Source organism: Camponotus vicinus, unplaced genomic scaffold (genome assembly GCF_025532165.1).
Source record: "Camponotus vicinus isolate PSW18456_S1 unplaced genomic scaffold, iyCamVici1.0 SCAF_11, whole genome shotgun sequence".
Taxonomy (NCBI): domain Eukaryota; kingdom Metazoa; phylum Arthropoda; class Insecta; order Hymenoptera; family Formicidae; genus Camponotus; species Camponotus vicinus.
The window spans coordinates 9,444,934-9,461,347 of NW_028141947.1; the positions used below are offsets into that span (position 1 = coordinate 9,444,934).

General features: G+C 27.7%; 4 protein-coding genes across 5 annotated transcripts in view; 1 reads left to right on the forward strand and 3 right to left on the reverse strand.

Moving 5' to 3' along the window:
* Nucleotides 1-1,159, reverse strand: part of LOC145961436 (uncharacterized) — a 73,015-nt gene extending 71,856 nt beyond the window's left edge. Inside the window, exons 1-2 of the mRNA XM_083081599.1 lie at nt 851-1,159; nt 63-326 (exon numbers count right to left, since the gene is read on the reverse strand). The gene's annotated coding sequence lies outside the window, so the exon portion shown is untranslated. The remainder of the gene's footprint in view (nt 1-62; nt 327-850) is intronic.
* Nucleotides 1,160-1,284: 125 nt separating this feature from the next.
* Nucleotides 1,285-4,403, reverse strand: Rfc3 (replication factor C subunit RfC3). Its single transcript, XM_083081725.1, has 8 exons — nt 3,407-4,403; nt 3,274-3,338; nt 3,038-3,165; nt 2,802-2,964; nt 2,578-2,737; nt 2,284-2,495; nt 2,126-2,203; nt 1,285-2,049 (listed from the first exon to the last, which is right to left on the reverse strand). The coding sequence occupies exons 1-8, from the start codon at nt 3,445-3,447 to the stop codon at nt 1,907-1,909; spliced, it is 990 nt and encodes a 329-aa protein (XP_082937851.1). The 5' UTR covers nt 3,448-4,403; the 3' UTR covers nt 1,285-1,906.
* Nucleotides 3,701-6,153, forward strand: LOC145961495 (uncharacterized). Of its 2 annotated transcripts, none has more exons than XM_083081724.1 (3): nt 3,701-3,963; nt 4,121-4,346; nt 4,420-6,153. In XM_083081724.1, exons 2-3 carry the CDS (start codon nt 4,230-4,232, stop codon nt 5,323-5,325), a joined length of 1,023 nt encoding a protein of 340 aa, XP_082937850.1. In that variant the 5' UTR covers nt 3,701-3,963; nt 4,121-4,229; the 3' UTR covers nt 5,326-6,153. The 2 variants fall into 2 exon arrangements, with proteins under 2 accessions (XP_082937850.1, XP_082937849.1); XM_083081723.1 differs by having other exon boundaries at nt 3,704-3,963; nt 4,121-4,342.
* Nucleotides 6,154-6,156: 3 nt separating this feature from the next.
* Nucleotides 6,157-8,624, reverse strand: LOC145961497 (8-oxo-dGDP phosphatase NUDT18). The gene is made up of 4 exons (XM_083081726.1): nt 8,357-8,624; nt 7,719-8,253; nt 7,498-7,603; nt 6,157-7,215 (listed from the first exon to the last, which is right to left on the reverse strand). Exons 1-4 carry the CDS (start codon nt 8,457-8,459, stop codon nt 6,976-6,978), a joined length of 984 nt encoding a protein of 327 aa, XP_082937852.1. The 5' UTR covers nt 8,460-8,624; the 3' UTR covers nt 6,157-6,975.
* Between the last annotated feature and the right edge of the window lie 7,790 nt (nt 8,625-16,414).

A 16,414-nucleotide genomic window follows, 5' to 3' on the forward strand; every position in this document is an offset into this window, starting at 1 on the left:
GCACAATATATATACACATATATGTATATATGTATATCAATATATGTACATTATACACGTACAGGAAGCTAATGGCATGCCGGGACTAGTGTTGAATCACTTCACTTGCACGGATTGCAGGGTTTACAGTGGTACCGCAAGGGAGATACCAGGGTGATCTTGCCACACTACAGGAGATATAAGCCGCTTTATGTTCTCCTGTCCCATCTACAGCTGTAACGTTGTCGCTCGCAAAGTTAGTGCCGATTGACGCGTAGATAGCAGGTTGGCTCGTGAATTTAAAGCTGATACCTTCCACGACGTTTTACTATTATTAAGTCGATCCTCTAAAACATTAATGCAAAAAAAACACACATGCATTATTACTCATCTCGACGACGTTCGTGTAGCAACTGGTACATCTCCTCGCTATTAAGACACATTTATTTTTTATACGATTCGTAGACGCGACTCGTAAAAAATAACGTGACGGACGAAGCTCTCGCGCCAAATATTTTATATCGAGAAACGACCGCTTTCCGAAGCGATAAAAATTTTAACTGTATAAATAATTAGAGACGCAAGAAGAGATAATATAAGAGCGGTACTGTGTTACGGCAACAAGATTATTTTATATTTAATTTCTTCGACACATATAAAAATCAACAAATGATGCTCATGCATCACACGCGATAGTTTTAAATTCAAGATATATATATAGTCGGTCACTAACGCGGTTGCTGCATAATAAAACACGGTTAACATGACGCCATTTTATATAAAAGTTTATTATGTAGATCCTATGCTTCTAATTTGAAAGTTTTTATATTATTATATAAAACGTCAGATTTCAGATTTTAAATTGTCATACCTTAGGTATATCAGTTATGCATTAGCCGTACGATTCGGCGCGTGATACGAGGAGTAATGTGTACGTAAGTTTCTACGGGGAGAGAAGCGGGGATACACTGGAAGTTCGCGCGCTTAAAGTTTCGATATGATGCTCGAACGATCGCGTGCTGATTGCGCGGTATTTGTCGGGCTACTATCGGACCGTTACTACTTGTAAGATCCAAGAGTACGGAATACACTGATTGCAGGCTTGTAGCTCGAGCAAACTTCACCCCTTGCCCGTGTTTGTGCTGTCTGTTCGTGAAAGTTATCATCTCCCGAATGAAGTTTGCACTTTTCCGCGCACGTAAAGAGATCATCGCGATTCCGAAGGGTAAGGCAGGAAGAAGTGACGGCGGCAAGCAAGGGGGACTGGGCATAATTTATGACGGATAAAATCAATGATGACTCGACTCATTTGCGATTTACATTTTGACTATATATTTTTAGATTTTATTACTGCTGATAAGGCGCACGGAAAAATGTAATTAAATGGCGAAATCAGACAACGATAACAATCTCGTATTGTAACTTATATCTAGGATACATATATTGCTTTTATTATTTTCGGATAATACAATGCGTGAGGAGCGGAGTTTATGTATCATTTGTGAATATCTAATCAGTTCCATTATAACGACAATTTTATATTATATTTTTGTGAAATATATTCCTATTGTAATATTTGTAATTATCTTTTAAAAAAGAATTTTTATCTTTCGTATAAATCATTATTCAAATAAACGTGTTTAAAATTTATCTTTAAATAAAAAAAAAAAGTTTCATATATTAACATATATTACCAGTGATATAAAAATACAACAAAACATCGTTTATATTTTGAAAATAATATTCACGGTATTTTTATATTTAAAAAATAGAATAGAATGAGATTATAAAAATATATGTGTGTGTGTGTGTGTGTATGATTATATATATATATATATATGTGTGTGTGTATGTATGTATGTATGTGTGTTGTATATTACAAATGAAAAATTTTAATTATACCCATGTATGGAGGAGGTTCATGATATCATGTTTCGATATCACGAACTTTGTAGAATGCAGATATGAGTGAATTTATTTGAATAATATCGCGACATCCAGAGGCCAGCCTTTTCTCTATTTCTGCCATTTTGCACAATAAATCGATAAATACAGAGTTGGGAAAATCAACTAAAAGAAAACGTTTATTAATAATAATTATAAATATTTGACATATGTGCATGTCAAAACATATAGTAATACATACTTTTAATTACACATAAATGAATTTCCGTCAATATATCCTGCAATGCAAGTCCTTTGTTCAACTTCAGTTCTTGAATTTCTTAATAATATATATTAAAGATTATATAATTTTTATATAAAGAAAATTGTTATATAGATTTACTATAAAAAAAAGGATACTTTTGTAACATGTATCATAAGATTCATTAAGCAACCAGTTTATAATGGTATTAATATCACTTGGTAATGGATGTCCAACACAGTTATATACATTCTCTTGATTTACTACGCCATAAGCAAACCATGTACTTTGAAGTACACTTAATACTTTTCTCATATCACCACCACTTAATGTCATTAATGCTTCCTTTCCATCTTCTGTTACTTTTAAGCTATAAGATTTTTTATTAATAAATTATGTATGTAAAAGAAATCATAAATAAATAATTAAATATAAAGTGAAATTTTGCTTACTTTTCTGCTTCAATAACGTGATTTAATCTTGGCATTATTTGTTCTGCTGCAAGAGGCAGAAATCTAAATCTCGTACAACGAGATTGTAAAGCTGGGATGATTTTACTAAGGTAATTGCATATGATGCAAAAACGTACATTATCCGTATATTTCTCAATAACTAGAAATAATATATAGAATGTAAAGAATTTGAAGTCTACAAATATATCAAAATTGTTACCTACTTCTTCTGAGTGCATTTTGAGCATCAATTGTCATGGCATCTGCTTCATCCAAAATAATTAACTTAAATGCAGATTTGTACATAGTGCCTGTACTGGCAAAACTTAAAATTTGGCCTCGAACAATACCAATGCCTCTGTCATCAGAAGCATTTAATTCCAACACCTAATATGTAACAAGTAATTACTGCATATGAATAAAGAAAAAACATGAGATTATTTAACAATAAATATATTACCATTGAATTAAATTGTGTTGGAGTATAAAGTTTACGAGCACATGCTAATATAGTACTGGTCTTTCCTGTCCCAGGTGGTCCATAAAGAAGCAGATGTGGTAATTGATTTTCGTCGATGAATTTGTTTACTGTGTAACAGACAAATTTGCACTTTACTCATTATAATAATTTAGCCAATAAAGTATATAAGTATAAAGTATATAAATATATAAAAATTTCCATATATATTTACTTACTCGTCCTTATTATTGTCTCGTGAGAAATAAGTTCATCCAAACTTTTGGGACGGTATTTCTCGACCCTAAAATATATAACAAGATTTTCAGTTAGCAGGTTTTTAATCATTAACATTTTAAATATTGTACTCACCATGGTAAATTAGCATGTTGTTTATCAGTGGTGGATGTCATTTTGTCAATATAAAACTATTAGTTTGAAACTTATGTTTTAACGATTTGAAGGTTATTTTATTGCCGCGCGTTTTGCTAATTAGACGTTTCCCCCATCAACCATAGAATGTAATCTTTTGTAGATGGTATACCGATTTCAACAAGGATGATATCCATAGATGATGCAAGAAGGAGAACGGCTATTACGATGTTTCTCTTGGAATGTTTTCCAGTCAAGCAGTCGGTAACGTCATCAATCTTCAATTTCCCGGGTCTATTGAGCACACTTGTCGCGCCTTTCTCTTTGGTGTATAGATGACGTTTACAGATATTCAACAAAAATGACTTTGGAACAAAGAGATTGGAGATTCTTGTCAGAAATGTGGATATACAAATAGTTTTTAATACATTTATTGTGTGTATATAATAAGAGTCATCAATTATGACACTTTTATTAGTGAATTTGACCGATAGTACGGATATTTACGACTGGTGATTTCCTAGCTGAGATCCTTGTTGACAATTCTTCAATAAAATGTTAGTGTGGGAGATCATGTATATCATAATATGTCAAACAATACGTATAATTGTAATTAAAAAAAAATTTCATGTGGCATTTTATCATGCATCAATATAAATGTGTGGTATCTACTATTATTTTGAATTCCTTTTTTGAATTCATAAATATTTACAGATGTTTAGTCCTATACAAATAAAACATGAATGTACAACTGTAGAAGATGTAAATACCAATAATAGAATCAGGACTTCAGATAATTCAATATATCCTTTTATCAATCAAGATGTTGAATACAAACACCGTCAGTTATCTCAATTTTGGGAGCAAACACAATTATCGAATGAGACACCTACAAAAAATGAAGTTCAAGATCAACACACTATGTTCCAGGCAGAAGCAAGTATCTATATATTATTATGTAAGTAATTAGTATATTCATTATATATATTTAATTCTATGTATTTGCATCCTAGGATACTGGGAGCTTACCATATATGAAGAATTATGCGCAAAATAATGTATTCTATCAAGTTAATCAAGAAGATGGCAACAATCAAATACAGACAAATAATCAATGTCTCCAGAGTACAAACAGTGTTGTCATAGTAGAGAATAAACAATCACAATTATCACAAGATTTGCAAAATGTAGGAAATATTAATCAGACATTAACAGCACAAGCATCAATTGTAAAAAATAATCGTCTTGGGAGACCGTCAAAAAGCTCCACAGAATCTAATATGGGAAAAAAATCGAAATGTCAATGTGAGATTTGCTTTAAAGAATTTGGACATAAGAGCAATTTATTTATACACATGAGAACTCATAATGGAGAACGGCCATATAAATGTAATCAATGTGAAAAGTGTTTTACGCACAGTGGAAATTTGGCTATTCATATGAGAACACATTCTGGTGAACGACCATATGGTTGCCAGATATGTGGTAAAATGTTCAGTCATAGTGGTAATCTTTCTACTCATTTGAGAACTCATTCAGGTGTGAAACCTTACAAATGTAGCGTGTGTGCTAAAGAATTTAGACATAGCGGCAACTTATCAATACATGAGAGAATACATTCCGGAGTTAAACCATTTCAATGTAAAATCTGTGGGAAGGAATTCTATCATAGCGGTAATTTGACAACTCATATGAAGAAACATCCTGTAAATACAAACACAAATGCAATTGACTGTGAAAATGAGCAGAAGCATATATTACATCCTGAGATAGATGTTAACAATACTGCTGCTTCAAATTATTTTAATAATGTATCTTTAATGCTCAATGATGACATTAAACCTATACACAATACTAATAATGTGGTTCCTATAAAAAATGAAAGTACAGAAGATACTGTATTAAACACTGTAGGATGATTAGCATTCTAATTGGTTAAATAATATTAATATTATTATACACAAGTATATAATTTGAATCATATAATTTGTTACGCAAACTAATACCTTGATAACTAATCAAGATTTTTGAAAAATTCATGATTTTGAAGAAGAAAAAATATGAAATATATGTGTAATATATAACTTCTAAAAAAAAAATTCATTTCAGACCATGTGATTATTTCAAACTTTTTTATTACATAATATATATTTAATAGTAATATATATCGAACAATATAGACATTTTTTTAAATATTTTTTATTAAAAAAATAATATTTTGATAGGCTTTAATTTGTAACACATTACGTGATTCATCCAGCATATTAAGAATTTTTAGATTATTGAATCTTTATAGCATTTTTTTTAATGCTGTACACTTGTAAATGAATAATTTTTTTACTGAAAAAGGCAACAAATTGCCTTTATTTCTACTTTGTGCAGTTACATGATAGTCTTCCTGTATTATCTTAATGTAACATTATTATATTGTAATATGAGATTCGATTTGAAAATTTTATAGATTTATTTATATAATAGATCAGTGAAATATTAATTATATAATCTGTGATGTTTTTGAGTTACTAAGAGAGGATCTGACAAGATAATGAAAACTTTATTTTATAAAAAAATTTTATTTATATAAATTAGTAACATATTTCATACTTTCCTTGTTTAATTATATATTTATATAAGTACTTGATACTTTTAAACTTAATCGCCCTCGGATTAAATGAGCAAATCATTACAATTATTATTAGCATCTTTTGAGTATATAAAGTAATGCATATAAAAATAACAAAAATAAATAGTACAGTTTGTATGAATCTTTGTTTTCCTATGTGCAATTTTACATGTAATAAATTAATGATAAAAATGCTTGTTAAAACATTTTCTTGTTGTCATGTTATTTTTTATTTTTTTTCTTATATATAATTTTTTTCAAGGAATGTTATTTCTATACTTTTCATTCTTTTATATCATATTTCACATTATAGACATTGGCTGAGTGATAGTTTGCAAGTGAGATAAGTTAAATACTATATAACTTTTAGTCGCGCGAACGCGAACATAAAATTCTATCTTATTTAACATTTTTAAATACTTTTTATATAATAATATATAATAAATTTTTAAACAAACTAATAAACTTGTCTTTTATGTGTAAAATTTTTTAGTTTTAATTATGTACAATTCAGTTTAAATACTTATTTACCAATTTGAATTTCAGATATAATCTATATTGCTAATATAGATATTTTATATGTAAGATATTCTAATACTGCATAATTTCCTCACATAATCTCACAGACAAGGATCAATATTTTTATTAAGAAGAAATTTGTGTTTTATGTATGTGATCCCAATATTACTATAAGAGATTTACTATCTTTTTTTTTTTTAATATGCTATTATAAAATTATTAATTTATATTAGATATAAAAAACTATGGAATGTAGATTATTTTACTGGATATTAATGTTTGTTTAAAGTCATTGGTATAGACTAGGGTAACTACGATGTTATCATAAACATTATTTTAGAAAAATTTTCTTTCTGTTTGAGCCCTTTACTATGCTGCTTACTTTCATTAAATAAATATAATTATTTAATGAAACAATTATATGCAATTAACGTACAACTTTTAAGGGGACAGTCATGTTCCGCGGTAAACGTGCTGCAAGAGCTTCTGCTACATTTTCAGAGAGTTCATGCCAAATATATTTTCCAATTATAGGCACATCTTCCAAAGGTAATTTGAAAGACACCAATAATGTCAAACATAGACCGTCTCCTCCTTGTCCACCACTAAATTCGACAGACAATAAACCATGCGGCTTATGTTGTGCTACATCGTTCCCGAATATTTCCTAAAGAACATGCGATAAACGCGTGAATATACATTTATATAGCAAACTTATTCTTTCCCTTTAAACTACTTAATTTTTAAGCTTATTTCCTAATGTTTTTATTTTTTCTATAGACAGAAATATAATATCGGATATTTAGAAAAAATCTATTTAGAATATAAAGAAAATATCTCTATTTAGAAAGAGAAAAACATATATTTAAGTTTCTATGTAAGTAGATTTAAAAGTAGATTTTTAAATTATTATATAAAATATATATAATCAATTGCAATATATACTCACTGTCATAAAGCTATGCAAAGTAGACAATAAATTACGATTTGGATTGATTTCACAAATTGGTGGATTATATTGTTCAGTATCAGATATAAGCACATGTAATCTGTTCCTATTTTGACAGAATTTATTAATTCATTTTTTATTTTGTGTCTATTAATTTAAATATAATTATATTGTTATATATTATTATAATTGAAATTTTATTAAATATTTATATCACTTACGTTGCCCTTTCTTTAGATGTGACTATTAATCTCAGCAATAGTTTTGCATGTGGTTTGGCCATAGGCATTAAATAAGGATGTTGAGAAGTAGATTTATTTGAAACATAACTTCTGCCTCTGTCTAAGAGATATATAATATCATTAGACCTTAGTGGCAAGTCATTTATGTTTCTTATCCAACATGCCTGTAAGGATTCCTCATTTGCTTGATCAGGTGTTTTTAGAACACCGCCAACTATATCTCCAGTAAATACAAAGCGAAACCATGTGCCATTTGCACATTCTACCAATATTAGAGTTGTTGGTGCTATTACTAGACCTGTCTCTTCTAAGACTTCCCTTTTTACAGCACTTATGAGGTTTTCGTTTTTCTCCACTCTGCCAGCTGGTAAATACCATTTTCCAGTACAAGAAGCTTTTGCTTCTTGCATCATTAATACTTCACCTTGATCATTTATAACAACAGCAGCGACTATGTATGTCACTGTTTTCGAGCAAATGGGAATATGTCCTGTTAGTTGACCTGATTTTGCAGCTATAATATAAAATAATTTAATATTAAATCATTTTTCTATTGTGAACAAAAAATCTTTTAATAATATTATAACAATAATTAGTATATAGATAATTCGACATACCTATTGTGTCACTCGCCAAAATATGTACATTACATATGTCATCATTTTCTAATGCTTGTCCGGCAAGCAGTAATTGAACTTGATTCTCTATAAAATCTGACATGTTATATATAAACAAAAATATTATTGTGTTGCGTGCAAAGTAAAATGCAATTAAGATATATATTAAGTGAAAATTATCGTTACCGACTTTATATGATCAATGATTAATAAACAACATGAAAGTGACAGGTGACAGCTATCAGCTTGTAAATATGCATAAAAATAAATCTCAAGGTACAGAGAAGACTGAGAGATGTCATGGCCTGCTTTTAGGTGATCCCTGAAAGCGATACTCCCTCTACAAACATTAAAAACTTGGACATGAACTACAAAGCCACGAATGTTCTCAGAGGGTAATATATAACGTGCACAACTTCTGGTTTTGTTCCGTGCTATGTGCACGAAATGCCGGTAGCATCAGTGCTGTACAGCAAGATGCTTATGTATATATAAATTAGTAGTAAATAAATTATTCAATCGCGAAAGATACTGTAATCTTCCAATGTAATGTTCAAAGATGAAATAAATATTTTTCTATATTCATTGTCATATATTTATTCAGAGTTGGGAACGTTACTTCAAAAAAGTAACGCGTTACCGTTACTTTTCGTGAAAAGTAACTCGTTACCGTTATTCGTTACTTTTTTTTTTTTCTTTTTTGACAAGAGAGGGGAAAATGCTTTTTACGCACACCTCAGTCCCCGTAGACTGAGGTAGTGTGGGACTCGGTCTATTTAACGGCCCCTACCCACTAAAAACCCCTCTCTGTACGCTCCACCTGTAAGGCTTGGCTCCCGGACGGTACCCGCTTACGCATTACCTGTCCGGGAGACACCGTTATTCGTTACTAATTTTGAAATGTAACTCGTTACCGTTACCGTTACTAAGAAAGTAACGATTCGTTACTTTTTCGTTACATTTTATAATACAAAAATTAAATTAATTTATTTTAAAATATAATTATTATTATATAGTATTTATTATAATTGATTTTAAAATATAATTATTACTTTTATATATTTGACAATTATAAATTATTCCATCATTGATGTTCTTCATATTCAATTTTTCATTTATTGTAATTTAAAAATTTTAGATTTATGAATACAGAGAAAAACATCATGCATGTATATAATTTTCCAAAATATTTGTAAACTGTTTTGTAATAGGAATAAATTTTTCAATTACTAAGGGGATACTATCCAGGATTACAGAATTAAAGTAACGATAAAAGTAACGGTTAAACTCGTTACCGTTACTGTAAAAATGTAACGACGTTACCGTTACCGTTACAGACAGAAAAAAGTAATGATCGTTACCGAAAAAAAGTAACGGTAACGGTAACGACGTTACAAGTAACGCGTTACTTCTCCCAACTCTGTATTTATTATATATTTTTATTTATAAAACACAAAATACCTGCTGTGGGATAAAAACATTTTTAAATGTCTCTTCTATTATATAAAATATAAAGAATTCATATGTTCCATTCTAATATAGCCAACATTATTTATATATTTTTATACTAATTTTCATACTAGCATAATATTTTTATGCTTAATATTTGATATAATACAATGTACTAAATTATAAAATTTAATATAATTACAAAATAGTATTACTATTAATAAATAGGTTGTATGCATACTGTCTTTTAGTTTCTAATCATTTCCAATCACTATACATTTCTATCCAATATATTCTCTTCTTCGAGTTCTTGGATTATTATGGTTTATTGTATTCCTTTGTGTTAACATCATAAAGATTACCATCACTTGTCATGCTATGGAGTCCATTGGAATACTTTCTTTGTTCTCAGGTAGATATTCAAATCACTGTAGTTGCCTTTTTGTATTTTCTCGATTATTGTCTCTTTTTCTTTCATTTTATTCAAAAATATTAAGATAATATAATATATATTTATATAATTTTGGTATTTCTATTAGTCTGACTCTTCCCCTTCGACTTGTCCGGCATGGCTGACCCTACCGGTAACTACGGCCGATATTCATAATTCACTCTTATATTTAAGATCGTCTTAAGTAAGTTGGAATATAACTATTTTACTAACTAAACGGAATCTTAAAAAGCAATCTAAGATCATACTTAAAATGATCTTAAATATAAGAATAATCTATATGAATATTGGCGTACATTACCGCCGGCATAGGTCTCAGGTTCACGAGAGTACTCAAATCTCCCCACCTGGCAAATGCCTTCGTTAAGGTAGAGAAACATCGAGGAAAAATTTTTTTAATTTCTTTTTTATTTTATTTTTATTTTCTTTTAATACAGAGTTTCTGAACAGAAAATATAATACACATATAAAATATATATTACATAATTATAATATATGCAACATAAATTACAATTAATTTGCAATTATATAAAAAACATTATAAAATAAATTACAAATTAAATTATTAACTAACATAAAAAATATTAACATAAACATACTAACATAAACATATTAAATTATTAATTAACATAAAAATAATTACAAATATATATATTACAAAAATATATGACAAATATATAACAAAATATAATACAAATTTAATATAAAATATAATTCGAAATTTAATACAAAATAATTTATTACATGGAATAATTTATTACACGAAAATGTACGTATAAAATATATGTATAATATAAAATTTACTAAAAATTTTTACGTAGTCCAGACGAGACTGATCAGCGAAGATTAATTATGCGACATTTATTATTAATAATAGATCTGCAATAATAGAATTTAATAAGTTTTCTATAACGTAACTAATCGTGATCAAAAGAGTCATTAATAAAATTATTGATCGTTTCTTCGATTGTAAAAGAAAGTAATTTGCATTACTGGCGCATTTTGTATAGATTATCAGAGGAATATTCAAAATGAAAAGATAGAATAAACTTCGAAATCAACAATTAAATTACTAAATAAATCGCAATTTAAAATTCGCGAGAAAACGCGACGAATAAATAAATCGACAATAATCGGAATATTCGATTGCGAGATACGTATAATTTTTATAATATGATAATCGAAACCATCAATAGACACGCGTGCGATATAATTATTATCACACAAATGATGACAGACGAAGATATTTTGGCAAACATTTGTGATCCGTATTGTTTATGAACATAAAATTCACTGTTCGATTTATTTGCGATTAATACGCGACTTTATACGAGATTCGCGATTGAGACTAAAACACATCCCGTCTTGCGCGTGATAGGCTAAATAAGATAAAATGAGCTTTATCAGCTTTAAAATATTTAAAAAATCGCATTATCGCCATGTTTAATAGAGAATAACGGATCGCATGATTTTATCAAAGTCCCTCAAATAACCGATGTAATAGTAGAGTTTAATAAGATTTAAATAATGTAAACAATCGCGATTAAAACAGTTATTAATAAAGTTATCGATCTTTTAAATTATAGAATAAAATATTTGCACTACTAGCACATTTTGCGTGGATTTAAAGACAATATTCAAAGACATGGAAAGATAGATACGAAGCTTCGATGTAAGTCAACGAGTAAATTGTGTAAGATAATATTAAATTATAAGATAAATCGCGACTTAAAATTCCCGAGAAAACGCGACGAATAAATAAATCTATAATATTCGGAATATCCGATTGCGCGATATTAATTTATATTAATTTTTTATAATATAATTATTGAAACGCTCTCAATAAACATTATCATCGCGCGCGATATAATTATTATCATAAATACGAAGATATTTCGACAGACAATTTGATGTCTATAATGTTTGCGAATATAATTCTCACTATACGAGTCATTTGCGAATTTTTATAAGATAAATCACGATTTGAATTCACGAGAAAAGACGACGAATGAATAAATCTATAATATTCAAAATATACGATTACGCATAATTCTTATAACATAATTCGACGCCATTTGATACGCGCATGACCGATAAAAAGAGGAGCGATCTTAAAAATGGAGAACGATTAATATCTTGTTTCTACATCAGATTTCACAAGATCAATCTGCGAAGAAAAGTTAAGTGATCTATTGAACATCGGGAACTTCACTGTAAGAGGGAACGAATCCTGGATCTTCCGGACTATTCCCAATAGCAATGATTTCAGTAATAAATCAACGACAATTATCCCTCGTCATTGTCTTCAATTCACGAAATTGATATGCACGTCAGGAAACATGTTCTTTCATTATTAGGAAATATATTTCTTTATTGAAAATTAAAAGGATATAACGATTTTTTTTATAGAGATATGATTACGAACGATTATATTTATAAATAATAAAATCCATGCATCATTGGAGTTTGTGTTAAATGTGCGAACACAATAATTTTGGGGTACCGTTTGCGCGCGCGAGACGAATCGAACCTGATAACAGCAAGATTTAAAAAATTTCAATTCGAATAGTGTGCAAAATAAAATAAATCAAATAATTTTAAATATATAATTAATTCTAGATTAATTCTCTAGATTTTTATTCTTATAATGTTTAAATTAATAATTTTTTTTCTTTTAATCAATATCTTGCTGATATAGGGGTACCCATTCGATTCGTCTCAAAATTTTTAAGTATTCGCACATTTTATGTATAATTCAACATTCATGTATAATTTCGCGTATATATAATATATAATATTAATAAAAATTATAAAAATATTTTGGATACATTAATTTGTGCATGTATTTTATTATACATATATATAAAATGGTATATATCTAAAAACTAATATTCTAAAATGGCGATGGATGTCCAATACCTGCAAATAGTTTTTTTAAATAAACTAAAAACTAATATTAATATCCCCAGTACCTAGAAATAATTAATAATTAATAATAAAATATATTCGTTCGTAATCATTTTTATCAAACAGTTAATAGAAACTATTACAATATGAAATTACTTGAAAAATAAAAATTTATACACAACGCTATATCCATATTTAATCTACTATTAAATCTTTCTGGCATTAGACAATAATAATACCAATCCTAATAATGGCAGAACATTTTTAACGAGAAGAAAAGAATAGATGCATTTCTCTCACATCTAAATATATATTATTTAAATTAATTCGATTTTACAGAAGCGTGTGGCGTTCGCTGTTGAATGACTACCGAAATCATTGCTGTCGGAAATTGCCAGGAAAACCTGGGATTAGTTCCAATCTTACAATAAAAATTCCCAATTTTCAACGGGGCACCGAACTAGACGTCGCGAATGGATCTTACAAAAACCGATAAGAAATAATTCTCCATGATGAAAATCGTTTCGACTCCTCGGTGGTACGAGCCACGCAACTTTCATTAACGTTTATCTAACGAAAAGAACAACGATAACTCTTTTATTAAAACGATAATCTCGTCTAAGAACGCGAAAAGAACGAGGGAAAAACACGGTGCTTTCGCAACCGTAATTTATTAATTTATTTATTAATATTTTCCGATACGAAAAAAAATTCTTAAATACAAATATAACCGAAGAAACAAATTATTAAATTCATAATAATTAACTCGCGATTCTATAATATCGTAGGTGATCATTAAATTTTCTGAAGCTAATATTTAATCGTTGACTTATCACATCGAATCTTCACACTCTTATTTGATATTTCTTTATATTTAATTAGCGATATTTAGCAATATTATCTGACGACAGGGACAGCGATAAAATTCTTTTGTTAAAATGACAATCTTGTATAAAAACGCGGAAAGAGCACGATATTTTCGCCATCATAATTTATTAATTTATTTTATGAGTATTCAGTTCCGCGCGATGGAATTCATAAATAGATAAATGTAACGGAAAGCATACCATTAAATTTATAATAATTGACTTGCGATTCTATAACGAAAGCGTTCGTTAAATTTTATGAAGCTAATATTTAATCATTAATTTAGCATCGAATTTATATACTATTTGCAATATTTTTTATATTTAATATCAATTATCAAGAAATAATTATAATAATCAAGAATTAACAATATTTGTAATCTATATAATATTTATAAAATTTGAAATGTATAAAATTATATATATATATATATATATATATATATATATATATATATATATATATTTATAAAATTTATATATAAAATTTCTCAAATTTATTAGTGACTCTTTGATATGAAAATACAAGCAATTAATTTTGAATATTTTAAAAATATATACTATAGAAACAAAATTTTAATTTAATGAATTTCTATTATATTATCACATTAAACGTATACTTTCGGTAATTTTCCATGTAATTTACATAGAAATGCATTGATATAATTAACAATCATAAATACAATTTCACATAATATAATTATAGTTATAATTGTATTTTATACACATTTATATCAATAATTAAAAATATCAATATTAGATTATAATTAATATACAATTATAACTATTTACAATTTACAACACACAAATTACAAAATACAATTTACAATATACATAAAATACAATTTACAAAATACATAATTTATGATGTTGTCAATATCAAATAAATATATTTGATTTATTCAAATGTTCAATAACATAAATAATTTGATATTGACAGCATTAACATTTGGATTTAACATTATGTAATTCACACATTTATATGATATATTTTTAATTTTTAAAATAACATATGTTCAAGATATATTTTAATATGTTATAATTATGCAGTTTGTTTAATCTCTCTAAAAATAACTTTGATAATTTAAATTTCATTTTTAAAACATTTTTAAAAATAAATTTAATTTAATTTTTTAAAAATAATTTTAATTTGTTACAAAGAATTACACGAAAATGTCCAAAATATACGTATAATATAAAATTTATTAAAAATTCTATATAAAAAAATCTATATAATCCAAACAAGACTGATTAGCGATGATTAATTACGCGATTTATTATTAATAATCGACATGCAATAATAGAATTTAAGAATAGAAATTAGTTTTATATAAATAACGTTTAAACGTAAATAATCGTGACCAAAAGAGTTAATAAAATTGATCGTTTCTTCGATTGAAGACGAAAGCATTTGCATTAATAAAATTATTGATCATTTTATCGATTGTAGAAGAAAGTATTTGCATTACTGGCGCATTTTGTGTAGCTTATTAATATTCAAAACGCGAAAAGATAGGGCAAGCTTCGATGTAAATAAATGATTAAAATACAAGATGAATGACGATTTAAAATTCGCGAGAAAAAATAATGAATAAATAAATCGATAATATTAGGAATATTCGATTACGATACGCATAATTTTTGTATAATATGATAATCGAAACCGTCAATACACAGCGCGTGACATAATTATTATCACACAAATGCGAAGATATTTCGAGACATTTGTGATCTGTAATATTTGCGGATATAGAATTTATTCCGATTTATTTGTGAATTTTTAAAAGATAAATCGCGATTTAAAATTCGCGAGAAGACGCGACAAATAAATAAGTCGACAATATTCGGAATATTTGATTGTGATATGTATAATTTTTATAATATAATCAGAGTCCCTAATAGACACGCACGATATAATTACTATCACATACAAGTACGAAAATATTTCGACAGACATTTAAGGTCTGTAATATTTGCGAATTTGAAAAAATACATATTGCATCTCGCGCATAATTAGTTAAATGAAATAAAATGAATCTTAAGACTTTACAATTTTAAATATAATTAACATATAATTAAAAAATCGCGTTGTTCGTCACGTTTAATAGAGAATAACGGAATGAGTGATTTTATCAAAGTCCCTCTCTAATAATTTAACTATCTAACTATATCTCTAATTCTCGATGTATTAGTAGAGTTTAATAAGATTTAAATAATGTTTTAAACAATCGCGATTAATCATTAACAAAATTATCGTCTTTTTAAATAGTAAAGAAAAATATTTGCACTATTAGTGCAGACTATAAAAGACAATATTCAAGCACGTGGAAAGATAGACAAAGCTTCGACGTACAAGTCAACGATTAAATTAAGATAATATTAAGT

Bases quoted from the DNA above. Each gene is read 5' to 3' on its own strand.
- Rfc3 (XM_083081725.1), bottom strand. From the start codon at position 3,447: ATGACATCCACCACTGATAAACAACATGCTAATTTACCATG. The intron at 2,965-3,037 runs GTAATATATTTA...GTTACATATTAG, and splicing joins CAACACAATTTAATTCAATG to GTGTTGGAATTAAATGCTTC. The intron at 2,204-2,283 runs GTATCCTTTTTT...TATATTATTAAG, and splicing joins TTATGATACATGTTACAAAA to AAATTCAAGAACTGAAGTTG.
- LOC145961495 (XM_083081723.1), top strand. From the start codon at position 4,121: ATGTTTAGTCCTATACAAATAAAACATGAATGTACAACTGTAGAAGAT. The intron at 4,343-4,419 runs GCAAGTATCTAT...TTTGCATCCTAG, and splicing joins ACACTATGTTCCAGGCAGAA to GATACTGGGAGCTTACCATA.
- LOC145961497 (XM_083081726.1), bottom strand. From the start codon at position 8,459: ATGTCAGATTTTATAGAGAATCAAGTTCAATTACTGCTTGCCGGACAA. The intron at 8,254-8,356 runs GTATGTCGAATT...TTTATATTATAG, and splicing joins TTTGGCGAGTGACACAATAG to CTGCAAAATCAGGTCAACTA. The intron at 7,604-7,718 runs GTAAGTGATATA...CTGTCAAAATAG, and splicing joins ACATCTAAAGAAAGGGCAAC to GAACAGATTACATGTGCTTA.